Source organism: Mchenga conophoros, linkage group LG14, assembly GCF_057382185.1.
Source record: "Mchenga conophoros isolate Kocher_MC1m ecotype Shallow Benthic linkage group LG14, M_conophoros_male_GT1.1, whole genome shotgun sequence".
NCBI lineage: Eukaryota > Metazoa > Chordata > Actinopteri > Cichliformes > Cichlidae > Mchenga > Mchenga conophoros.
Window position 1 is genome coordinate 35,003,122 of NC_140539.1, and position 27,013 is coordinate 35,030,134.

At 39.6% G+C, this 27,013-nt stretch overlaps 1 protein-coding gene and 1 long non-coding RNA gene across 5 annotated transcripts; one reads left to right on the plus strand and one right to left on the minus strand.

Annotated features, from left to right (window-relative positions):
- Window positions 1–92: 92 nt before the first annotated feature.
- galnt17 (polypeptide N-acetylgalactosaminyltransferase 17) lies at window positions 93–23,104 on the minus strand. 4 transcript variants are annotated; one of them, XM_085244163.1, is made up of 12 exons: window positions 22,678–23,103; window positions 21,853–22,565; window positions 20,597–20,780; window positions 15,735–15,901; window positions 10,780–10,954; window positions 9,698–9,895; window positions 9,093–9,210; window positions 5,019–5,204; window positions 4,712–4,849; window positions 4,271–4,366; window positions 2,649–2,810; window positions 93–1,635 (listed from the first exon to the last, which is right to left on the minus strand). In XM_085244163.1, the coding sequence occupies exons 2-12, from the start codon at window positions 22,094–22,096 to the stop codon at window positions 1,501–1,503; spliced, it is 1,803 nt and encodes a 600-aa protein (XP_085100289.1). In that variant the 5' UTR covers window positions 22,097–22,565; window positions 22,678–23,103; the 3' UTR covers window positions 93–1,500. The 4 variants fall into 4 exon arrangements, 3 of the variants coding, with proteins under 3 accessions (XP_085100289.1, XP_085100290.1, XP_085100288.1); XM_085244164.1 differs by having other exon boundaries at window positions 21,853–22,356; window positions 22,469–23,103; XM_085244162.1 differs by having other exon boundaries at window positions 21,853–23,103.
- An 835-nt stretch (window positions 23,105–23,939) lies between these two features.
- Window positions 23,940–25,447, plus strand: LOC146560228 (uncharacterized). The gene is made up of 3 exons (XR_014888221.1): window positions 23,940–24,027; window positions 24,763–24,823; window positions 25,310–25,447. It is a non-coding gene; the product is annotated as an uncharacterized LOC146560228 (long non-coding RNA).
- The last annotated feature ends 1,566 nt before the right edge of the window (window positions 25,448–27,013 follow it).

Here is a 27,013-nt window from a genome sequence, read left to right on the forward strand (position 1 = left end):
AAAATTAAACTGAAAAAAATAAGCATACTAATTAAAGTATGACGAATTTAAAGACTGCAGATGTATCCTAAAACACAGTAACAAAGCACAACCCAGGAAACCAGTTGTTTATTGGAAGACAATCTTGGGAGCAAAAATCCAGCTGATCACACTTATGCAATTTAATATATGACATCATATACATCTCAGTACGTTAATAATTTCAGCCTTTAAGGCCTCCTGCGTTTCCACTATTGGTACTTTTGTGCATTCCTGATTCAATCCTCCTCTCTCGTTCATGTTCCAACCCTTTGTCCAAAAAGTGCTTCCTATGTTTGACTAGGTTTTCAGTAGTTATGGCACACAGCAGTTAACCAAATAAATTAACTTAGCGCAAAGAAACTTTGTACCCAACTGCTTATAGTACTTCATGCTACGAGATATATTGCATCTGATGCTACAGAATGCTTGGTGGAAAAATAGCAATAAAAGTCAGAATCCATAAAACATAGAAGTGAGATTTAGCCCAAAGTCCTTGTTGGGGTGATTTGAAAAAAAAGTACACCAAGTAATATTTTTAGCATATTTTTCTTCAAATTATAAATATTTACAAGGATTTGAATTTTCTGAAAAACATAAGAATCACTTTTCAGGCATTTTTGCTAAACTGTGTAAAATTTTCTCCTGTCACGAGTAGCCATTCCTTAATTTCTAAGTACCATAGACCAGCGGTCCCCAACCCCCGAGCCATGCACTGGTCTGTGAGTCGTTTGGTACCGGGCCGCGAGTGTTGAGGTTCAGGTGTGCAATTTATGGTTTACCGGGGTTTTTTTTCTTCGCTTTATCGTTCATATTTATTGTTTTTATCGTTACCTCAGTTCCCCTGTGTCTTTTCCCGTGTGTTATGAACACATTTTAGTTATTTAGGGCCGGTCCGTGGCACAAAAAAGGTTGAGGACTGCAGCTATAGACTAAAACCTTCATGATGTTGAAAACTACAAATGTAGTTTGATCAGTGCATATAACTGAAATTTAATTCCAGGTATTTTATTGTTTTTTTTTTTTTTAATATCTCAAAAGACAAAGTACGTCAGTAAGAATGAAATATTGCAGAAAGACTGATGGAAGATGGAAACTTTTTTTCCCCTTCACATAAGAAAGAGCACGCTTTTGGTCGATTAAATGTCTACTAAAACTTAAACACTGTAAAGAAGTGGCACACAGGAATTATGGCAACATCACATTGAAAGTTTGTAAAATTCATATAGAGAAATGGTCCTCATGCTAAACTTTCACCACGTTGAATGTCCATGTTTTTTTTAAAAACTAACAAAAACAAAAAAACATCAATTGTTTCCAAACCACCTCATCACTCGTCTCCTTAAAGCCATCTATTTTTGAGTCTTATTTCAAAAGCTAAGGAGCCCCCGCATCATTGATTGTCCACTGGCCAAGGTAACGTCAGGTGACAGCTCTTGGAAATAGCCTTTGTAATTGGTCCCAATGAAACTGGCCAGGCGATCACTGCTTCATAGTGTTCTTGATGGTCCACCTCTGCCCCGAGCAGGGCTGCAGGACCAGCAGGTGGCCGAAGTAAACATTAGCCGGCACCACCTCCAGACAGCGTCCAGTAGCCCGATTTATGATCAATTCGTTCTGCAAGGCAGAAGGAGATACAATACTTTGGTTTTAACAGATTTCACAGATGGTCTGTGAACAATGCGTGATGGTGACAGAACAGTATGTAACCAGACCGGGCCTTATGTGAACTGTTGCAACCTCTTTCTTGAACAAATGGCACTAACTTTTTACCTTACATCTATATAAAATAAGTAAGGTCTCCCTATTTCCCTAAGACTTCTACGTCTGCAGGACTCTTCACTGCTTGTCCTGCTGTGTGACAAAGAATCGATGTGGCAGAAGGTCTGCAGCATCACTGTTCAAGCTCTCCTCTTCCCGTGCAAAGACAGCTACAGGCTGTGACTCTTTAGTTTTTAAAGGTTACCCAAACAGAACTAAAAGACCAATGGAAAATTGACTTACAAAAGGTTTTTCACATTAAAAGAAAAAGAGAATCAATGCCAAAGTAAAAGGTACATTGAGTCGCTTGTTACCCTTTAAGCAGTCTGGGTTTAGTTCTCTTAAAAGGAGCCCTTATTTTCTAGCATAAATATAATTTTACAACAGTTATTGTTCATATTAATCATAGCCAAAGTCTCAGTTTATGTGCAAATAATCCCCGTTAACCAGACTGCTTTGATTTCAGTAATAGCAGAGATGATATCCTAATATAGTCATCACAAACAGACAGATCTATCTGTGAAGTCCTACTGGCCCCGGTGTTAAAACCTTCTGTTTGTGAGGGTTTTAACACAAAGAAAGGTGGCTTCAACGGAGGTATTCGGAATATAAAGGCGGTTCTGTCAGATAAAGCATGAACTACGGGGCTGCAGCAATGCTGAGTATGAGAGAAATGAAGATTCATGCAAAGCTACTCTCATATTAGAGTCCAAGAGAAAAAAGAATGGACCCAGACATGAGCTCAATAGGTCCCTTTTAAAATCTGACATATAGATACTTTTCCTCTCAACTCTATGCCAGTAAATTTTAGTTGTTCTTATAAACACTCAGTTATATCATTGAAAAAGAGATTTCTTTACACTTCTGACCTGAGAGAAATGCCATGTCTTCTGTTTCACGTTGGTCACCTTTTCACAGTTGAGGAGCTGAGGAAAGTTGCTGATCTGATCGTCCACCACACAACGAGTGTCCTCACCAGTGCTGCCTAGGGGTCCCAGAAACAGCTGACCTTCTTTAGTGTAGCGTCCTAACTAAGAGAAAAACAGATACGTCACACATACAGTAAACGGAAAGTTACTGAACTGGCTGAGTGAATACTGTTCTCTTTATTAGCTAACGATGAAATAAGTATGTGATGATGTACAAGTTGAAGGTAAACTAGCAGGAATTTTCCTTGATTATGCAAGCTGTTGGGTTTTTTTTTGCTGCTTTGAACAAGAGGATGGTGTTGTTCCCAATACTGCTGAGAGGCAAAACATGTCTTTGTTCTTCACTGAGTGCTAAACACAAAGATGTTCCTGTACATCACTGCTAATCACAGTGTTGTTTCAGCAGAGTTCTAACCCACATATAGCCCTAACATTTTATATACACCAAATTCTGCAGTTTTCTCAACTTGACAGAAAGAAAAAGCAGAAGTGAGTCAGATTCTTCCCGCTCTGTTTTCTAACCTTTGTGTCTTTCACTTCAGCTTTTTCGTTCAGATTAATAGTAATTTCCACTTTAGCAGTGCAGATAAAACAGTTCCTTTGGTTGCATCTAAAGCTCTGAGGCTTTGAGTGTGGTGTGAATAGTGGTTGCAATGCCTTGCAAAAGATATAAAGATAAAGCTTTCCATCAACCACCCAGTCAGCCCAGTTTGGGTCTTTTTGCAGAGTAACTGCATCCTGTTTGCAGTACATCATACAAAAGTTAGGTGCTTTAACAGCGTTTGGACTCAAAATCTTAAAAAATCCCACTTGTGGTCCCTAGATGTCACTGCTTCTTCTTAAGAACAGAGTATTTATTAAAATGTTTTTCTAGTATCTCTGACCACTACAAGTTACATTCATCTTTTCACAGATATTCATATCGCACTTTATTTTATGCACTTATGTGCTTTATCTGTTTTGCATACACACCTACAGCCAGTCACCATTTAACCTAACGTGCATGTCATCGGACTGTGGGAGGAAGCCGGACTACCTGGAGAGAACCCACGCTAAGACACCATGGGGTCGCTTTTATCTCCGTGGAAGTGCAAGTGTGAAAAACTGGTGGTCTAATAAAAACTGAAGACTTTTTGTTCCATGAAAAGGATAACTTTAAAAAATGCAACTGAAGCATGTCTTGTGAAGAAAGTGTGATGCGGCACTCATTTTTCCAGAATTGAATTGAAATTTTAGCTCTTTTGGCATTTTACCACTGAAGCCTTGACTTTCTGCCTAAAGCACCTGTTTACCACTGTGAGCTAAAAAGAGAGGCCCTTAGGGCTGAAGGGATGAAGAGCTGACACTGGCTGACTCAGGGCTTCAACACAAAAAGTGCAAGACACAATTTTATTCTGACAGCAGAACTCGCTCCTTGGAGGATTTCAGCTGAGCCTGTGATTGAGACACAGCTGCAAATCACATCACCGGAGAAGCTCACTGTATGTTTTCATGAGAAAGCAAAGCAACTGGAAAAAGATGGAGTATACTCTTTAGTATGGTGGTGAGGAAGAGTGTTGTACCTGAGGACCCCACCCATGGCATGGGTGCAGGGTGGCTGTGTGGTTCTCCTTCACACCCTGATCCATACACAGGTGGCTTGCTTTAGAATTGCGGACCTTAAATACACAAAAAAAAGAGTCAGACATAATTCATAAAATATGAATATTCCCCAAAATAATTACTGATTAAAAATGTATAAAGGCTAAAAACAAGGATGTGTCAGTGTGGATCAGACAAAGTTCTAAATCTCATTTCTTTTCTATTAACAGCTGAGAAGATGTGGATGTACATGCTCTCTGAGTCCCTGCTTTCTTGTTATATTTTGGTCTGTGGAGGAGATACACAAAGTCCTAAGAAACTTGTAAGTCTCATTTATTTAATTTCAGTGGTTTAATTTGTACATCAGATCTTACATCTACAAACTGTTACTTTTTCCTGTGTCTTTGTCCTTCATGGCTCACCTCACCGTAGAACAGCGTATCGTTGTACCTCCTCATCTCTGGGTAAACGTTGTCTAGGTACCAGTGAAAGCTCTTACATTGCAGACTCTTCCTCAGTGCAACCCTCTGTGATATGTCTCCGTAATCAATACCGTGGTTCTGCAAGAGCAAAGGAAGTTATTATGCCTAAAGTCTCTACATAAATTGTGGAACCAAAAGAAAAACTGTTTGGCTCTGAACATGGACATCTGATAGTCACAAACAGACAAGCATGACTGACAGCATCCTCTCTAAGAGAGGTCTTGCTGCAGAAAAATGCCGTTCTCACCTCCATGGGGATGTTCCAGGCCAGGTAGACATTGGACTTGTACTCATCCATCCAGACCTCTGCCACACGCAGGGCATTACGGCGTGTGTGGAAAGCTATGTTACTGTGGTAAGGTTTCTTCATTCGTGCAATATGAGCCACTCTGGAGCAAGGCAGCACCTCCATACTGCCTCCACACAGCCACACCTGTGGGTAGTAGGAGTATGAATTAAAGCTCACAATAATATACTGCTGGCTGCTGGGCAGCAGGAAATATAAATAGGCAGATGCACAGTCGCCGCGATGTCCTGATTTATAAAGTCAATTACAGCTAACAGCTGGAGCATAGAGCACCTGGAAGGACGTGTTTTCTTTGTGCTGGAACTAATGAAAGCTATATCTGTACATTTAGCAGTCCTTCTCGGTTTTTCTTCTTTTCTGTTATATAAAAAATATCTAATTGTTGCTTTTATTCATTTTTTTCTAGCCAACCTTAAGAGGCATCAAGAGGAGCTGAGGTTTTCGGCACTTCAGGACTGGGTTAACTTTTAAGCTCCAACTGTGAGTATACATACATAAATGCATGTTTTTTTACTTATATTGTTTGCTGTGACAACGTATCATCCAGGGCACTCTCCCAGTCAGCGAATACACCATGATGAGTCCAGGCATGTCATTAAAGATCAACAAGAAGAGACGGTCAGAAGCCCAAGTCATGCTTGAAATGTGGCCAAAACATCTTCTACAGTTCACCATGCTATTTCCCAGCTTTGATGTAGGACAGCGGGCCAGAACAATAAGACATGAATGCTAGCATAGCCCCAAGAGCTACACAACAACAGCTTGGTCAAATGATTAAAGTTACTATTGCAACCCTTAATAATAATAATAATAATAATAATAATAATAAATTTTATCTGAAAGCGCCTTTCAGAACACTCAAGGACACTGTACACGGCAGAATAAAAAAAGAAGCATAAAAGCAAGCAGTTTACACAATCATAAAAGCATAAGACAACAAGTGAGTTTTGAGTTGGGACTTAAAGAGAGAGACGGAAGAGATATTTCTTAAATCAGGAGTTAAGGAATTCCAGAGTCGTGGAGCAGAGCAGCTGAAAGCCCTGCTCCCCATGGTGGCAAGACAGGGGGAGGGGACGGAGAGAGAAAGGGAAGAAGAAGATCTAAGACATCGAGATGGGGCAGTGATCTGAACCAGATCAGAGAGATATGGAGGAGAGAGATGATGAATAGCCTTAAATGTGTACAAGAGTATTTCTTCTTCTGCCACCTTTTGTTGCTTCTCATTAACAGAGGTCAAAGAAAGTTTAATGATAAAGTGGAGAACTACTGGACATCATTCATTTTTGGTGCTAAAGGTTTAAGAATGAACTGCAGCAGAAGAGCTTCACCTGCTTGTGAAGTGGTTTAGAAAAGAAACCTCAGAGCATGAAGGTTGAATCAATTATCTCCTCATACAAACCACCCAGCAGCTGAGCTGAAAATGATATCAGAATGGCTAGAACAATGTTATGGTGCATGTAGAGCTACTGAAACAGCTCTTAATGCAAAACTTTAAAAAAGAGCTTTTTGACCTAGCAGATTTGCTATTGAAGAAATAGGAAGCTGAACAAGATAACTTCCTCCCAGTATCCTCTCTGGAAACAGCCAGTGGTACTCATCCCTTTTTCCGAAAGCTTCTACACAACCTCAGGAAAAATGGACATGCCCAAATAAGGGCATCATGTAGCTATAATCTCTAAGTTGGTGGAATCCAAATTTGAAATGACCTAGCTGTAATCCTTACTTCATTCACAATGATAGCCATCAAAATCAGCAGGTCAAGACTGAGGTATCCTCTGCAGGTTTGGAGAACAAATGTGCAAAGCCAGCAACTGACCAATTAGGAACTATCCCAGCCACAGAAAAACACAGCCCTTAAACAAACACAGAGGCTTCAGAGGAAAACCCCTTGAAGAACAGATGAGAACAGGACATGGTGCTGTGAATTCATTCATGCAGGACTGTGAGTGAGATCAAACCACTGGACCCTGAATTGACCTCTCACTGTTAGGTAGAATTGTTGTGCACATCCACACGCTTCAAAAGGAGATTAACTGCTCTCATAATGAATAATTTACCCAGAAAGTGGATCTCGGCAGGGTACTCACAGAAGAACTGAGCATCAAAATGGAAAAGAAAGAAGATTTAAGACACGTTAGGCATGGTTGTTGTTGACAGAAGGACTGGTCTGAGTATTTTGGAAACTCCTGATCTACTAGGATATTTCTGTATTACCATCTCTAGGGTTATCCCAAGGGATGGTCCAAAAAAGAGGAAATATCCAATGAGAGACAGTTCTCAGGGTGAAAATATCTTGTTGATACCAGACCCGACCAGAGACTGCTTTGAGCTGAGAAGAAGGCAACAGTAAAACAGATAACTCCTTCTTAAAAACCACTTTTGCATTACTTTGAACCGTGAACCTTGAAGAATTTGGGCTAGAGCAGCAGAGGACCATATCAGGTGCTACTCTTGTGAGCTAACAGGAAAGTAGTTTCTTGAATATGACAATGAGTCCAATGGTTTCAAATGGCCTCCACAGTCAGGGGATCTCAATCAGATAGATCACCGTTGGTATATGGCGCAATGGGAGATTCCCATCGTGAATGCACAGCTGACAAATCTGCATCAACTGCATGAGGCCATCGTGCCAAGATCAATCTTTGAGGAATGTTTCCAGTACTTTGTTGAATCTATGCCATGAAGAATTAAAACAGCTCTGAAGGCAAAAGAGTGTCCAACCTAATACTGACAAGGTGTATCTAATCAAGTATCTGCTGAGTGTGTCCAACCCACGAGCCTTCTGCTGTGAACATAATGAAGACATGGATATCCAAGCTATCTGAACCCACGTCAAAGTGATGTGAGCGTAACAGAAACTTCAAACTGACAGGTCACCAAACAATTGCACAGATGCAACCTATTTCACTCCTGACAAACATTCCTACTGGATAAAAAGTAGGTCCGTCAGTCTTTCTTCACACTGGGAACAATATGAAACATGTTCCATCCACAGATAAGGAGCACTACAAACAGAAAATGGGCACATAGGTTTTAAAGATAACCTATGTGTTTCTGTTACACAGCTGCTAACCAACAGAGGGTATGCCAAAAAAAAACATTTTACTGCTCTCTGCCACACTCTAAGATAAATAAGCAGTACTATGATTTCATGTAAAAGATGTTGGACAACAACCATGCAAAATTGCCCCATAGAGGTGCTGATATCTACCGCTTAACATTCATTATCCCAAGAATCCTGTTAAAACCCAAACAGTCATTGATTCAAGTGCTTGTTATGAAAGAGTTTCTCTGAATGAGGGCCTTCTCCCTGGACACATCCAAACAATCCTCTTGTAAGGGTTGTAGTGAAATGTAGAAATGTTGTTGTCGCAGGGCGAGTGTGTCCCACTGCTTTGTAGTAAAAGAGGAACAGAAAGAAATGTGGTTCTTGAGATGTGACATTGTGGGCTAGATTCATGTCTTTGCTAATACTTCATCTCCAGCAGTTGTAATATATTTATAGGTGCGTTGAAGCTGAATTTTAGCTGTTTTATTGCATCTGTACACGTTTACTTATCTAGACTTAATTTTGGGGGGAATCTTGATATTTTTGATGACAAGATATAAGAACTTTCCATTTCAGATTCAAGTTATGACCAAGTCAACTCAAAGACAAGTTTTTGTCTTTCTAAAAATATTTGATTGTTTAGCTTGCTGGATAAAAGCCAACACACTCGGGTTGTGAAAATGTTTGATGTTATTTTTTCAGGAAAAATCTAATAACCTTGCAGAAAAACAAAAGACTCTCCAATCTCTCAAAATGTACAGAAACAAACTCCAACCTTCCTGCTCTACATGACCTATTTATCTCCATTGCCCTGCTGTGAGCTGCTCACACAGGACTGGTCCTCCAGGACTCTTAATGGGGCCTCATTTATCAGTGGTGCCACGCTACGGTGGCCACTGCTCCACTTAAAACCTACAGGGGTAAAGAGGGAGCAGGAACAAGAGGAAACTGGGTGACACACAAACCCTGATGCCTAGTTCGATGTTCTCCCCTCCGTAGACGTCCATGCCTGAGTCGAGTAGACCGAGTTCTCCAAAGTAGTCCCGATTGGCCACAAAGGAGCATCCAATCATGGCAGGCGTCCTGCAGCCAGGAAAACACACTATCATGTGACACTGAGCGTTTGCAAACACCAGAATGTGTTTTTTTGTGGCTTTATCTGATGTTTATTTTGGAGTACTTTTCTACAACCCAAATCTCCACTATGCAAAGTTTCACACTTTATATTTCAGCCTATCTAAACATTTTTGTGCATACTCATGCGATTTATTCTTATTTTTAATTAAAGAATGGAAGGAAATCCAATTTAACACAAATATATGGGTGATAATCAGATAATTAAAATCCTATTTTCACTCTCCACTCTCTAATTTAGGCTGTAATTTTTTTATTGCTTTAATGAAGTCTGGTTTCCCATCAGGAGCTTTTTTTCTTGTTTTCCCCTAATCTTCCCCAAAACTAAAAAAAGAACTTGGTGGCAGTTTTATTGAAAATCTTAAAGAAGTGGAAAAAAATACATCTCAGAAGTGTGAGATCTGTGTTCACGTTTAAATGGGAGAAGCTGGCGTACCTTATTGGTGCAGACATGTCTCCCTCCTCCCACCACTCTTTGGGTGGATTAATGTACATGCACCACAGTTCCCAGTTGTAGCCATGGCCAGAGTTCTCATAGCGCTCCACCTCGAAGGTATCGTGCTTGATGTTGTCGATTGACGGCAAGATAATCCTCTTGTGGTTTTCTTTTATTCTAGCTAGAACTGGTTCTGCCCTGAAAAAAGTGCAAACACACACACACTCACACATTTAGTTGACTTTACTTTGTGCAGAAACAAATTTTATAACATCTTTTAAGAGCACCACTTTTTTCATCCACTTCAGTCAAATAGAAAGTTCCTTGTGTCGTCCCAGTTTTATCACTAATTCTGTTTGATTCAGCCGAGTTGAGCTCTGCAGGGGGCAGTGAGAGAACTGCACGGTATACCTTAAGTTATGCACTGAGCTCGAAAATGAGATCCACAAAAAGACATCAACAGGATGTGGCAGTTGTCTTAGCGGGGTTAATAAGATCCCTCATTGCAGGCTAATTTCTTGACAGTATTTAGCCTTTGATTCAGTTCACCACCAAGCGCTCAGCTTTTTTGAATCAGTACAAAACCTTCATTTTTTATGGTTACTAAAAATTTACTTTTACGACAAGTTCTCCAAGAGGGGTCCTGTTTTGGTGTGTGTTTTATGTGTGCTTGTGATGTTTTTTTTAAATAAAATCCGTTCAACCTGATCCCACAGCCTCAAGTGTCTCATTTTAAAACTTCTCAGGCGTGAAATAGCTTGGCTCTTCCTTTTATGCAGCTTCAGCTATCCTTTGTCTTTTCTTTCCATGGTTTCTTTGCACTTTGTAGCACTCTTTTAACACTGATACCCAAAGCTCTATTATTGTCATTGTTGTTATCATGAATAAGTTATTCCAATGTTCATACATTTGGCAAAGATATGTTTTTTTCCAGATTTAATTTTGAGTACATGTCATTTTTGTTTTTGAATGCTTTGTTTCACTTTAATTTACACTAAAATAAGCCTTTTTCCAAATACCAAAAATTCACTCCTGACTGTTAATAACACTGTGCTTCCCGCTAGATGATAGGACCCACTCACCATGATGGGGTGAACTCCACATGGGCATCAAAAAATCCTGTCACCTCAGCAGTGGCTACCTTCCAACCCTCGATCCTGGCCCTGATCAATCCCTCTCTCTTTTGGTTCCTTACAATCTTCACCAGGCCGGGATAGCGTTTGTTCACATACTCCTCCAGTGGACCTTTCAGTTGCTCTACAGTTCAGAAAATGAAGATAACACATCAAACAAAACAAGTCAGAAATGCTTATAAAGACTGATCTTTAGTTGATCTTTGAATCTGCAGTTTAGCTTATAATCTGCACATGTATCCTTGAACAGTCTGCCAGCTGGAGTTTTCCAGTATTTGATCTGATGTCAGGACTAATAAAGCCTGAAAAGAATATATCACCATTGCAGCTAAGTTGGCGAGTTTAAGAAGAATCTCTACATGCTAAAGAAAGTGCTTGTATTTTTTTCTTAGCTTCTCTAACATCAGATCCATTGCAGCCCTCTTTACTGAAGAAAGGAGGAAAAAAGAAAAATGCTGTTCCAGAGTCCCCTCTGGCAGCAACAATCAAAGCCTGACACATTATGCCTAGCTTGCATAATTATTTTCATGCAATCATAATAATTGGAATTCATGTCGATAAATATGAAAGGACAGCAGAGTGAGCTTAAGCAACCATTCCCAGTATGACAACTCTTTTGTCTCACTTCTCTCACTGGCAGCCTGCACTCCTTTATAAACCTCACATCAAGCCTTAGTATTGGTTGTGTGAAACAACATGATAAGAACACAAAGGGCAACCCACTAAGCACTAAGCAGTGTTTTTTATTTTTATTTTAGGCTGTCCAGAGACAAAGAACTAAAAAATATTTAATATACCTATGAAAATATACCTACTGTATATATATAATCAAAGCATTTCTTTAGCAAAGTGCACATACTAGCCCTTTTTAAGTTCGTTGACATATGTGCACTCAAACAGGCCCAATGAGATTGAGGGTTATACCCCAATTATTTGTGTTAGGTTTGTAAGCTTTTCCAAATGAATACACAAAATCAGCAAAACCACCATAAAGAAAGCTTATTTAAATAAAGCTGATATTGGGAGAACAAAACCCAAGGGGTGGAAAATGAGTAAAAAACCTGTGAAGCAGAGAATAACACGAGGGACTGTTGCAGAGCGCATGAGTGAAACAAGCTCACAGATGAGCTGACAAAGATTGGCAGAAATCACTTTAGAGCAGCCGGGTAATAAGGAACAGGTGAACATAGAGTGGAGCAGATAATTACGAGCAAAAACCCAAACAAATACTTTCAGACAATCCTAAAGCTCTTATGTAGTTGCATAGAGCCATGTGTGAACATTTTGTCTTTACATTTTGCTTCCAAGGAACCGAACTGTCTTTTAATTCTGTAATTTATTTCACGTTCTTCAGGCTTTCTGAAGGTTCTTCAAATTTTTCTTTGGACATCATTTTATTATAATTTTCAGTGCAGTCCTTTATTTGTTTGTTCCTATGAATCATTCACACATAATAAAAGCACCTAACTCAAGGGACAAATTCGTTACTGGCACATTACCAGCAGCTTGTCACAAATACACAATTTGTTTCCTGCACAAAAAATGACAACGATAACACACCAGCAAGGTGATTAGCAAAGAGCTATTAGCCAAAAACTTGACATATGTCAAGAAACTAAACAAGTAGAGGACAAAAGAACTGGCAGCTTAAATAAAAACATCTACAGCAGACGAACAGAATTTGAAAGTTGTGTCCTTAAGAAATAACAAAAAACTGACACACAACCTGAGAGATGCATCTGGCATCTTATGTTTGCAAGTTTCAGTAAACTGCTACATCTATTTCCCATTTTCCTAGCAAAATACAAAGACATGACGGCTTATTAGCTCATCCTATCCTAAATAACCACTAATGTATGCCAACTATTGTCAGCTTTTGCTACACTATCAAAAGCTGAAAACAAACATAAAAAACATACAAATTCATCACCACAACAACACAGTTTATAAATAAAGAAATAAAGAAGCACACATACAAATAGAGAGATGACATAAAAGTTCTCACTCAGCTCCCTGCGGTGCTGTTTTAAGCTCCAACTCACTCTAAACAACACCAACGGGGGTCTACGGCTTCCTGAGCATCAACGACCGCGCCACCTTTGATCTCTCAATCAACTCATCAGCCTTTTCCCTCCGGACCAAAACACTCACAGCCCTTCTTCCTCTGTATCACACACACACACACACACACACACACACACACACACACACACACACACACACACACAGAGCAACATTCCTTCAGAGAAAAACACATTTCTCGTGCTCTGTCTTCCATTTCTTTCTCTCTGTTCTCGTACTTCTTTTTTTTCACACATACTCTTCATCACAAACTCATTTCACATGCGTGTTTTTTTTCACATACAAACATATATGGCAAGAGCATGGCGGTGGGTGTCTTTCAGGCAGTAAGAGGGGTAAGCACTATTTGTTCGCTCGCCTCGCCCTGTGCGCCACTGCAATGTCTTCCTCTTTGTGATGGATAGCTGGCTGTCAGCCAACCAGCAGTGTCAAGTGAGAGAACGCCTCAGCTGTCTCAGTCCTTTCACTCTCCCACTGTGTAGCTCCGTGTTTCTTATACTAAGTCCCATTGTTTTATAAGAATGATTAAAATACATCTGTAAGCTGCACTGTCACACATGCTTCTTGATAATGTATAACTTGCTGCATTACCAGATGCCAAAAAGAAATTAACACTCAGACAGCACATTCATGGCTAAGACTAGTTTTTGCGATCCACATCAACACATCCACTTCCATTAAATAAAGCGATCCACATCCACAGCAAAATTTCTTCCTATTCTTTCTTTATCCGCGATGCACCACTCCACCGGGTTTTATAAAATCTCAGCAGGTAGTTATTGTGTATTCTTGCTACAGACAAACAGCACTGACAACAATCATCTGCCAAGGTGATTCTTGGAGTATAAATTACACCAAAAAATACACAAAGAAGTCCAAAAATGTGATAAACATGAATCACGAATGAAACTAGTTCAGAACCAAAGACCCATGTCCAATTTTCTATTTCCTGCTTGGGCAACATTTTGTAAAAACTTCAGCACACAGCACTTTTAGAAAATGATGTACCCTTTGTATAAGAATGAAATCATGTATTTGCGACACTAAAAGCCAATTGGCTTGGGGAGTGAAACTGAAAAGGTAGGGAAGTCAGAAAGTGTTGGGTGTGAGACTAAGGCGTTGTTGGCTTTGATCTTTTCATGGATTTGTTGACAGTACATGAATTAGACATTGGCAGCCTAATCCCCTAAAGCCTCGACTATCTCATCTCTTTCTTCCTGTTTCCTTGTTATTTTTCTTTGCTTTCTGTTGCTTTCCGTTCTGTTAGATTGCTTCTTCTCCCTCTTCTAGATATTCATTGCCTGCGCTCTCTCCCCTCCTCTCTGTCCGACCTCATTTATCTTAGAGCCTCCCTGTCTCTCATCCTTTCCCTTTCTTGATGCCACTTTCTCTAATAGCCTGGTTTGCTCTCTGAGCCTCTCCTTCTCATCTCCCTTTTTCTCTGTTCTTCATTGCCCCTCCTTTCACTTTGCCTGTTTTCAAACCCTTCAGCTCTCTTCATTCTTTGACCTTTTCTGTCTTCTACGTCATCCCCTCTTCTCTTATTTTTCTCCACCAACACCTCTTTATCTCTGCTGTGCCTCCCCTCTCCTTTTCACTTTTCCCGATTTATCTCCTCGCCCTCTCATCCCTTGCCGTCTCTTCATCTTCTCACCCTGCCCGGTAAATATGACAGAGACATCTCTCCTGTGACATCCAATTGTGTGTTCTGCCTCTATCTGCCTGTCTGCCTCCACAAACACTTGACACCATCAGTCACCTCAGAAAATGCCTCTTTTCAAAAGCAATGACCACAGCTTTTGTCAAGGAGACACTCGTCCCCATGACATGCAAACACAGCCCCATCAGAAGTCTGATGCCTTTCATCCTTTAGAAACAATGTTTCAATATATCTGCATGTTTAAGTGTAACAGACATGAAAAAAGTATGAACACATGCTTTGTGTTACATTTATAGTGTGTTTGTGTCTCATTGTGATCTGCCCCAAATGATCAGTTAATGTACATGTCTGCATAGTTATGGTTGTTCCCACCCTCAATCCTAGCCCAGGTTCAACAGTAGCCATGTCTACTAAAACATAATTACTGGGAACAAAAATGTGCTTTGGTGTGTTGCTATATTTAGTTTATTAAAGTCCTTTTATGTCTTGCTTTCAGCTCCTTTATCACAGTGAAGCTGGGTCAGATTAGGACACAAATTTGTCATGCCAAAGTCAAAGAGGGTAGCTCTATAGGAGACTGTGTATGCAATAATCTTCAAACAATACTGGTTTTAGAGGGCTGTAATGCTTTGCCCTAGTTTCCAATGATTGTTTTGACATTTGTAAAACAAGTCTTTTGCCTGGTTGTAACTTCAATCTACAAAACTCGCTTACACAAACTCAGAAGCATTTAAAAAAGTAAAAATAAAGAAAATACTACACATATATCTAAAAACTGGAATCCTTGATGCTGACAGATTGAAATCATTTCTTTGTAACATTGACAAGAATATTTGTTTTCATATGCCGATGCCTGTATGAGAAAAAGTATTCAAATATTCTCTTTTTCACTCACTAGTTTCAGTTTTATAATATAAAACTTAATTATATAATTATATTCACGTTACATGATACTTATTGTATAAGATAATTATTTCTGGGATGCTGAATGACAATTTGATGTGTATTTTGTTGCTTTCAGTAGAAATCCTGCTGATGACTCAGTGGATTTTAGATGGAAATTCTGTGTTTCACTCACTATAAACCATCTTCTAATCAGAGGGCGAAAAAGCCACTCTTCTTATTTGGTATTAGCTGAAGAAAATATTTAATCTATACTGACCGTCATCGCTGTTGTCGTCCACCAGGATGACCTCCTTGAGCAAGTGCGCCGGTGTGTGATTGACAGCTGAGTGGACTGAGCGCAGGATCACTGACAGAGCCTCGTTGACGAAGATGAAGATGAGGGAGATTTGGGGAAGGTCTCTTGAGTAGCTGACCTTTCTACATCTGTAGAAAGACACGACACAACACCTGTAAACTACTTGCATTAAGTAATACGAGGTGCCAGTGGAGCACTAGAGTGATGGTTTGGGAAAATTAGTCTACAAAGTTATACAATTAAAAAGACAATCATGATTTTGTATTGATGAGCCCATTTACCATGATTTCTAACATTTCTGATCAATTGAATGTTATATTAAATAACAAGGAATATGCCTTTCTTTTTAAAAAATGAGGACATTTCTCAGTGAACCTTAATTTTTGAGTGCTCGCATATTTAATTTTGAATTTGTAAAAAAGACCAAACTACCTCCATAGAGCTGCTGACGTCTTGTTCAATGGGGCTGAAAGGCAGAGCAAGTGCCGCTTCCTGTTCAACTATAATCGCAAGGATTTTTTTTTCCACATTGGCCTTTTAACTGCATGTGCTGCTTCAGATAGAAACCCTATTTTTAAGTTGTTTTGTTTAAACAACTCTAATGAAGCGGAAAGCGGCAGGGTGAGGCTTTGGCTCTAAGTTTAGCACATGTGGGAAAGGAAGGGGCTTCTTTTATTGTCTCCTTTTCACATCTTTTTTTCTTTTATCGATTATCTTATTTCCTCTGTGAAATAATAGCTAATTAGAAGTTATTCTATAACAAATCCAGTGTTTTCAATTCACGAGGTTGGAGAACACTTTTTTAGGGTTTTTGGCAGGAAACCATTAGAAAACAGAAGGCAACATTAACAAGATTAACCACGAAGAACTGGGACATTTGTCACCTTTTTTCTCCTTCTGATACAATATTGCAAAAGTCTTGAGGCATCCTCATTTCTTTATATTCTGCTGGGAAAATGGGAAATAGGCAGAGCAATTCACTGAAACGTGCAAACATAAATGGAAATACAGTACATAAGGCAAAAATGTACTTGAAAGTCAATATTTGGTATGGCCACCTTTACTATCGAACATAGCCTGAACTCTCTCTTTCCTGAACACACTGCTTTAATAAATGTTGAGGTCTGGGCTCTGGGGAGGCCAATCCATGACTGATCTAGGTATACGTTTACTGCATTCACCGTGTGTTTGGGATCATTGTCGTAATTAATAAAAATATGCCTTTTCCAACTAGATGCTTTTCAGCTGGGACTGCATGATTGATGAAAATCTTAATATGTGGTTCATATTTCCATCAGCTTTCTCAAGATTCCCAACACCACTGGCAGAGCCTTCATCGTGTTTTACAGACGGATGTAAACACCCTCTGTTGGAGTCATATCAACAATTATTTGAACCAAAAATGTCAAATATGAATTCATAATGCTGTAAGACCTGTTGCCACTGATATAGTCCAGTTCTCGTGTAATTTACCATACCTCAGCCTTTTCTCCCTGTTTCTCTTCACTAAAAATGGCTTCCTGACAGCCTTCCACTGAGAACATTTCTGATGAGGCTTCAGCAAACAGCAGATGGATCCATTAAAGGGCCAGTGCATCTCTCAGGTACTTCAGGTCTTTGCTTTTCTTTATCTTTTTCTACATCTTAAGGACATGATTTTCAGATACAGTTCATCTGCTGTACAGAGTTATTTAGTCCTGCTACTTTTCCAGTTTCCTCAATTTTTTTAAGGACTCACAGCACGCCAGATTTTTGGGAACCACCTAGTTGGTTCAAAATGTTATTTTTACCTATCAGATTTTGTTATCTTTTAGATTCTTAAAGATTCAACTAAACGAAAAGAAAATCTGGCTCCTTGAAAGCAAAATGTTTTTAAAAATTAGGCACATCTGAATATTTTTTGCACTGTGCCGTATATGTGACAGAGAGGATTCCAGAAGATCCCTTAGGTTCACATGAATAAGGCTTAAAAAAAATCTACAAACATGATCACAGTCTAGTGGAAATATAAAATGTCCAAAAACATATTTTAAACCCCTATATTACAATCATGGAGGGGATATACTGCATGTACATACACTGCAGGTAGGAGATACTACAGCAATTTTGTTAATACAAATTGAGAACAGGAGGAGGCAGTGACGGTGCAATCAGCGTAACCAGTTCCAGCAGTGTGTAGGAGATAGAAGGGAACAGCATGAATGATTGCAAAAGTGGGAGTGTGAACTTGTCACTTTACAAGTACAGCTTCATTGATTAATCTGAGTATGACTGTGATTATGGCTGTAGGAGTCAGCTCATCAGCTGATGGCCATCCTAATGGCACTTATCAGACTTAACATCACTACAAACTAATGCTGTCACATCTATGATCGGTATTGATGTGCAGTACGAGTCCACTTTTATTTCTACACATGTACCACATTGCTGAAAAGAGAAGCAAGTTTAATAACCCTAGAAAAGCTGAGCAGGTTGACAGAAGATCATTTAAAATGCTGTTTTTATTTTTTCCTATTTCTGTTTCTCTTGCTCCTCTCATACTTCTCCACAATCTCCTTCAGTCAAACAGAGTAGACTCCTCTGACCCCAGCTTACATGCTGTCTATGTCTGAAAATGCCGCACCCCAACGTGCTTCACTGGCCACATTGATCGAAGCAACATAAAAGACCTTCTAGAAGAAAAGTGAGGGCACTGGAATTTCATCTAGACCAAGGATCCAGTCTTTCTTGTCATCAGTGATTTTCAAAAAAAGGGTCTGTGACTTGCTTCACTATCAGCTAGCTGGAAGCTACAAACCCTTAACTAAGAATTACTGAAGACATAATACACACGGCTGTTTGTATATGACGATAAGACATGAAGACCATACACATAGAAACGTGCAGTCATTACATAAATAAAACCATGTGCAAACGTGAGGTAAGCATTTTGTACCCAGGCACTGACTTACACATGCACACACAGCACACTGTGAATGTGTACGTGAACGCCTGCTGACCGATGTCAAACCAAGACTTATAGTGCAACTTCATCAGATATGAGCATAAGAGGCTGGGGGAGAGTAATAAAGACTAAAAGGGGGGGACGTGAAATATATGGAAAAATGAGCCAAAGGATTCATGTATGCTGTGAAAAGCAGCTGGTACAATAAGAGAGCCACCAAAGCACATACTCGACCCAAACCTCTGCACCTCTGTGCATATACTGTTACTACCTAATACTATAGGGTTGGGATTTTCCTATGATAAACTAAAAATGCAAAACTATAGCATATCGAGCACAGATGAGGCTGCCTGGGAGAGCTGCGTTACACCACTGTGCCCCCTTATAATGGCTGTGCTCTACACATGCATGGATATGATTAGACATGACTAGTCTGCTGATTGCCACACAGATGTGAATTACTCAGTTACTGTGAAGCATGAATGAAACAGCTGATACCAATCAGCTAATGCAAGGCCAACCTCAGTGCTCTATGCAAAAGTGTGGGCACTCCTGGGAAAATCACACATTTATCAATTCACTTATTCAACAAAGAGCAGTTTGACACAGCATATCTCTGATGCACACCTTTCCATGATGAACAAATTGGATCCTTGGATTCAAACAAATATCTAGACTCAGATTTGTTTGGGTTATTGCCTTAAAAACATCAAGATAAAGTCTCTCATTTTTATTATTGATATTTGATAGTTTTTGTTATTTTTTTTTTTAAAACATAAAAAAAAAATTACATTTTGAGCTACCTCACAATGGTAAAGAATCCAGAACCAGGCCGACTCTAGAAGTCAATCCTTTCTACGTTAAGCCAGCCCCTTAAATTAAATTTTAATGCACATTCATGCTTCACTTTTTGAGCTATACTGCTATCAAACAAACAAACAAAACCAATGAGCAATCATTTATTCAGTTGTTAAATATACGTCACTTTTTATTTTAGGATCTTAGAAATAGGACTGGAGCATGTGCAAACATTTGGGCTGGGCTATAAAATAGTGAGAAGTCATTAAGTCGTAAGGCTGGAGGCAGGTCAAAAATTCTCATCTGAAGTTCGCAGCTGATGGCATTTCCAGAGTTGATAAAATCTATGAGTCGTCGAACCTTGTGGTGACACTCAACAGCTCTGGGCTCCTCTTAACAGATGACTAAGGATCAGAAAATGAACCTATCTAATGCCTACAAAGCAGGGTGGTGCTATAAAAATATCAAAGTGCTTCCAGCTTGCAATTTCACCAGATGAAATAACATAATGAAAAGGGAGTTGAGGGGCACAGTGGAAGTTAAGACAAGATCTGCGAGAGTAGAGAAACTCTGGTGAAACTGAATATTTTCTGGGGAGAAATGAAAAACAAATCTTACATATGGTCGCAAAAAAGTCAACATCTTCAGTATGCAAGCACAACATTTGGATAATGCAGGCAATAAGTTTTAAGACTCATTAGCTGAGTATTACTGACGTGTGTGTGGGGGCTATATTTAGAAAATAAATAACACTGCATTAACATTAAAAGGTGTGTTATCTGAGACTGAATTTATTCATACATCCACACGTACATCAGTTTTTACTGGAGCAAAATAAAAATTAGGACTGTTTTCAGGGAGTTCTACATTATCCAAAGCAACTGAGACACTGATTATGGAAAAATTATGCTGCTCATGTATTTTCTTTTTAATGCTGAAACGACCCCAAGTGAAACGTCAACCGTGTCCACTGTGTTAGGCTCGAGGAGGCTATCTCAGAAGCAAAGAAAAAAATGTAAAATTTGGATGACTCAACCATCTGAAGCGCAATTTAAAGTTTCCTCACTTGACTTGTACTCACTTGCTAGGCCGATGGTCTGGTATTGTGCGATCCAGAGAAATTCTGTCACTGAGGTAGGCATTATAGCCGTACTTCTCCCTAAGGTATTTAGCGTCACTCTCCTCAGCCGGTGACAGCGTGGCGGGGAGGCCGCCTTTACCCCGACCCCCAAAGCCCTCAATCAGGCCCAGAGATTTGGACAGACCTAAGCAAGGCAAACAAGAGAAGATTACATGTCAGGATCCTTTAGTGTGCCTGAGTCACTCTCCTCTCAGTAATGCATTATACTGCCCACAGCTGATAGCCTGCCTTACCATCACAGCTCCAAACTCACATGAATATACAGTATTTTGTCAGTGGCTGTCAAAACAGGTGAACTTCTGGGCCGAGTTCATTAGAACCAGAGTTGGCACAGAGTCACAGAGAATATCTTCAATCTATGGACACAATTTACAAATAGGATGTGTGAAATATTCCCAATCCAAACCCTCCTATCCATTCTGAGGTCAGTAAGCCTTCATTTAATGATGGGGAAGAAAATTAAACTCTAAACATAGGCTAAACTACACAAGTGAAGGATTTAAAGCTTTCGCTCTGTCTGTAGGGGGGACAGAGAACAAACACATACCACACCATCCTTCACAGTGTTTGAACCTCTGTGTTGGCAAACATCCGGCATCCTGAAGACACCAGAACCCTGAAAGCTCCTTCTCGGAAGTTAACATTAAACTCTAACCTCCCGGAGTGCAATAAAGACATTGTCTTTTCAGAGATTAATTAAAGTACAATTCTGGATAACCTTACTACTGTTGCAGGGAAAATCAATTCACTGGATCCTATTGTAAACAGCCCCATGTATCCATTTAAACCCAAACCCGACACACTTGTATTTAAAATTAAACATTTTATTGGAAACTTAATTACCATTGGTGATCTCTGCTGCTCTACGCTGGAGTATTAAATATGCTTGGTAGTTGCTGACTCTTTCTTCAGTGGTTCAGTAGATGTAGACTTTCTAACAGAGAGCACACTCTCATCATGCATGACCCATAATTACTGAAATAATGTGAGAGGAGTGCCAGATCCAGCAGCTGACTGTTAGACAATATTAGGGACAATGCAGGGAGGCTTATTCATTAGTTTCTAACATGTCATGTCAGGGCTCCAGAGGGAGTAAAAAAAAAGTCAGACAACACTGACTTTTAACTTTTTCAGATTCTTTGAGGGGAAATCAAGTTGACACGTTCTTTCACTTTAAATGTTAACGTGCTCTTTACCGTTTAGCTGCCTGTACACCACGTCCTCCAGAGAGCTGAGCCTTTTCAGCAGCACCTCATGGCTGACGCTGGGCCCCTGTGCCGTCCCGTTGCCCCGGGCTCTCTTCCCATCACCCGCGGCCTCTGGACCGGTGGTCTGGATGCTGCGTGCGTTGTTGCACTTGGCCCAGAAAGTAATGAACCCGGCAACCGCGAGCACGTTCAGCACCAGTAAGACCCTCCATCTTCTGAACACAAAAGCCATTAAAAAGTCACCAGTGTCCGGGCTTCCAGTGCGTAAGAGGTCAGGAGGAGGGACAGTCTCAGGAGAAACCTGAGGCGCGTTATAGTTACAATGCGCCAACTATGCATGCGCCCTTCACCCTGACTTCAGAGAAGTGTGACAGAAAGCAATGCTCTCAACCGCGGTGTGTGTAGCTGTCTCAGTCCGCAGCCGCAGCAGTATACACTCGCCCCGTAACGTGTCGAGATTCAGGTCTTCTTTGCCTTGCGTTGCGTGGAAAGCTGCAGGGATAATTCACATCAACAGACCTTACGAGAGCTGCAGAAACTCACAGTTTTTTTTTCTCCACTTCTGAGCAAGTGCACGGATTCTCGACATAAGCTGCGCTCTTACCATTTGACACTGGGGTTATTCTAGGTTGCATCCCCCTTCTGATGAAATTCGGGGCGCCTGGCCATCGGCTTTCATCCGTGTCACCGCCACTTCGAGCCTTGCTTTACAATCATGTAAGACAAAGATACGAGCATATGTTGGGCTTGAGGAACAGATACTCCTAAATAATTTAACAGAGAGGAGAATATCAAGTGTGTCTTTTTTTTTACCCTCTCCTTTGCGTCTAACACAAGTCGGCAGTGATGCGACTGAAGCGGGCAGCGCGCAAAAAAATTCTCTCGCGGATGCTCAATGAAAACCTTCTTAATGTTCACTCCAAATTTCTGCTCCTTGTCTTGTTCGCACGTCGTCTTTTACTCCCGACACTCGTTAATCACAGTGAAACGTAACTGAGGAGACTGAGATAATGAGCGGAGGGCAGCGATTCCGGGGATGCAGCATCCTCTCCCCGGTGAAGGTAGTCCGGAAACGCAGCAGCGGCAACAGAAGCAAAGAAAAACGACGCTTTCTTGTTATTCTCTAAGCGCTTCTTGTTTGTTGTGCTCTGTTATTTCCTCTAATTCTCCCTACAGTGTGTACAGCCCTCATCAGGAACGCAGGAATCAATCCGGCAACGTTTCACTTACAGCAGGTCAGGGTGGTGGTGGGTGGGGTGTCTGCTTACTGGCACCCAATTAGCTGCAATTATCCAACATTAAATACTGGATTTTACAGCAGGTCACAAAACGTGGCACAGTTTTAATTGATAATTTCACCACAGGAGTCTGAACAGTTTTTCTTTTTCTTTTACACATCTGTTTCACACATGTCGTTAAAATCACAAAACCCGAATAGACAGTAACCCAGTTCTGCTTCTATACTAAATTCTCTCACGTGGCGTTCCTGTTATTTTCTCTAGTTCTCGGTTTAAAATAAGATCTTCCACTACTGAGCAGGTGAAATGAGAAACCAGCAATAAAATTATAGTAGCCTGTGTTATTATGATTTTTTATTGTAACAAAACTGCAAAAAAATGTCTTCTAATTTTACGCATAAAGTCAGTAAATTTAAATATAAAAAATGAAAGCTGATTAAATTTTATCGACACATTTTGGATGGTGTTTTGCAGGCGCTGCCTAATTACATCCTAAGGAACTTGGAAAGAAAACCGACTGGACTTCTTTAAGTTTCTTGAAGACGTTTCACCCTCTCATCCCAGAACCTTCTTCAGTTACACTGAAAAAAGTCTAACATGCAGTCATTCATTCAATCTAATAAGTGCCATTCAAAACAGAATAAAATCATTGATTTGATTGTGAAACCCTTTCTTTTTGCATTTTAAAATACCACTTTTGATTTGGATGAAACTAAATATCTGTACAAAGGACACAACGCAAAGTTTTTGATTTCTCTCAAAACATATATTTCTTTTCATGTTGAACAGATAATATCTTTAATTTGAGTCAAAGTGATTTGCACTTGAACACGCCCACCAGAAATAGACCGGGACCCATTTTAATTCTGCATGGCTGCTGGAAACATCATGTCACATCTTTGATTAATTTCATCTGAAAATAAACGTAAGTAAAGCCAAGTGTGTTACAAAAGCTTTTATAATTTGTATTGCCAAAATTGCAGAAAATAACCCCATTTAAGCTGGGTCGACAGCCACCCCTAATTTTTGCATGATTGTAGCTGCTAGCTATAAGCTAGCTAGCTATCCTGCGCAACGTTAGAACTGGTTACCAGAAACCGACCATCACAGTCGGGAATACAAGTTAGTATACTGGTAAAAAACGGCTTTTTGCCTAACTAGCTAGCGTTACCACGATGTATCGGTGGTGGATAAAGCTAGCTAGCATAAGTTCATAGTTCATAACATTCATAGTATAACTCCGTGCTCCGCTTCGTTTGAATTTTTCTGGTGAGCTCGCGGTTTCTAGACACAAGCTTGTGTTTGTGCGCGCACGTTTGTCTCTCTTCATATAAATATCTGTGTGTTATGTGTGTGTACACCGAGCGCAAAAGATAATTATTAATGTGCATGATTTAGAGACAGAAATAACAAGCCAGCATATAAGATCAATGACATAAGACTAATTCCTTCAATTGACTTTCAGGCGCGGCTCGGAAAAATGTGCATTTTCTGAAGAAATTGTAATTTTAACAGCAAAAAATTGACCCTATGCCAAACTTAGTCGCTAATGGCTGGTCTGTAGACTGTTTGGTATGTCATGTTACGTATTTCTTGGTTTTTCTATGTAATGTGTTTTATAGAGAAGTAACATTATTCTTTTTTTTCTGTATGCTTTCAGAACCACAGATCGCTCCATCCATTCCATGGCTGAAGCATACATTTTCATTTAATCTGAACAGGTATCATTTTGCATTTACACTGCACATCCTTTTTAAACATTTCATAATAATCTAGACTCTCCCTCATTATCCTCTCATTCACCTTGCTGACGTGTTGAGGACTTGATAAAAGAATACATGGTATGTCCATATCTGTTCTGTCTCTACATGAGATGCAGTCTCTTGATGTAAATTTGACAACTCTGCTATTAAATGCAGTGATTAATGTAGGACAGCAACGATTAATCAACTCATCAAGTTAATATCTTAGGGTTCTGTATTGTTTTCTTTTTTTTTTCTTGGGCTTTGTGGAACATTTATGAAAATGTTCCACCATTGATTTAATTTAATGATTATGCAATTCACAATCTGATTAGTCAAATAATTGTTCTAATAGTCTGTGACCAAACAACTATCAAAATAGTAGTTTATTATGGTCAAAGATTTATCAGGTGTGCCAGACTTCAGTTCTTCACTTGTACATTTTGTTCCATATTTTACCTCAAGATATCCCAGAAAGATGAAGCTGAGGAAGAGCTGCAGAGTACCACCATGGCACTCTTCGTCTTCAGGGACAACTCAAGCCTCCTACATCAGCCTCGAGACATCGGGATAATCATTGATGGTGTGGAAGTCCTGAATGAGTTGCCTTCTGTGGCAGCTGGAGTGGCAATGGTCTTTGGACTCTGTTATGCTCTTAATATGGAATATCCACGAGGATTCAGGTTCACCTTTGAGGCTCTTCAAAAGATTATGATGGAGCTTGACTTTAACAAGATGACCTCTAAGATTCGCAAACTTAATTGTGAACTTAACACTGCACAGTAGTGTGTTTGCATGCATGTGTGCATGTGTATGTGCACATGCATGTGCATGTGTGCTTGGTTATTTTGCTTGGTTGGCCTGCAGTGGTATTCTACATTCAAAATTTATAAGAACACCCATTTGAAAGGGAGATTTAAGTTGATTTCATTGATACATGTGTAGATTTTTTTTTTTTTTTACATTGTACAGGCACAGTGCACATATAAACATTTTTGAGTACTTGCAAATTGGTTTAAAAAGAGTTTTTATAATGGTTTTATGCCAGTTTTAGACAGGTTGCAGGTTTTATACTGGTTTTCAAAAGATTGCAGGTTTTATACTGGTTTTCAAAAGATTGCAGGTTTTATAAAACAAACATTTCTCTAATCATTTCTGCCGTAGCACTAAATCTGTATATTACTAATCCTCTCTATTGATTATAGTTAAAATGGTTTGGAACAATAAATAATTTTGAAATAATTGGTTGGCCAACTGTCTTGTTTTTTATAGGAAATGCAGAGCATTTTTGAACTGAAATGAAATGTAAAAAATATAGTTTGAATATATGTAAATCAATTACCTGGCTTCAACACAAACATATTAGTTCATGTTAATTTGGTTCGATGTGAATACATTAGGTTGGTTAAATTTCAATATATTAGCTTGGTTCAATAATTAAAATATGGTTCTATGTAAAAAAATCAATTTGGATCAATGCAAAATATAAAGTTTCAGTCAAGTCTAGTAATATTGTTTATATCAACATAAAAGTATCAGGTCATATCAAGTGACTCAATTTGGATTCTATAAAGCCAAATATTTTGGATGTGACAACTGGACATCATTTTTTTTAATTTGAATAGGGTTATTTTTTTTACAGTGTATAAGACCAAATGGCGGAGAGCAGGTGTTTAAGTCCAAGTGGAAGTTCACCCATTATTCACGTGTCTCATCACATGAGCCGAGGTGGGAAAAGGGTGTGGGTCATTGTCGGCAAAGGTTTCCTGTAAAAACATTGTGAGACCTTGCCTCACCCTATCATGTGACTTCTTGAGATCAGCTGATGCAAGATGTCACATCTGCTCATGATCACCTTTCTGGTCGTTTTATATTTTTCCATTTCTACATAACTGCAGAAACAGTTGTCACTTTCTCACAAAGCTCTTGCTGATGGTCTTGCAGCCCATTTCAGCCTTTGCAGGTTGATCTAGTCCCTGATGTCCTGTGATAGCTCTTTGGTCTTGACTATGTTGGTGAAGAGGTTGGAATGTAAGAATCTGATTCTCACAGGTGTGTTTTATCCATGTAACAAGCTGGTATCAGGAGTATCAATAACTGATTGAGTGATTGATTGAAATCTCTGTGCCACGTGGGTAATCTGTGGGAGTCAGAATTCTGGCTAGGATG

Coding starts and splice junctions, on each gene's coding strand:
- galnt17 (XM_085244163.1), bottom strand. CDS start 22,096: ATGGCTTTTGTGTTCAGAAGATGGAGGGTCTTACTGGTGCTGAACGTG. Junction 20,781..21,852: donor GGTGTACAGGCAGCTAAACG/GTAAAGAGCACG, acceptor TGCCTTGCTTAG/GTCTGTCCAAATCTCTGGGC. Junction 4,850..5,018: donor CCTGGAACATCCCCATGGAG/GTGAGAACGGCA, acceptor TTGCTCTTGCAG/AACCACGGTATTGATTACGG.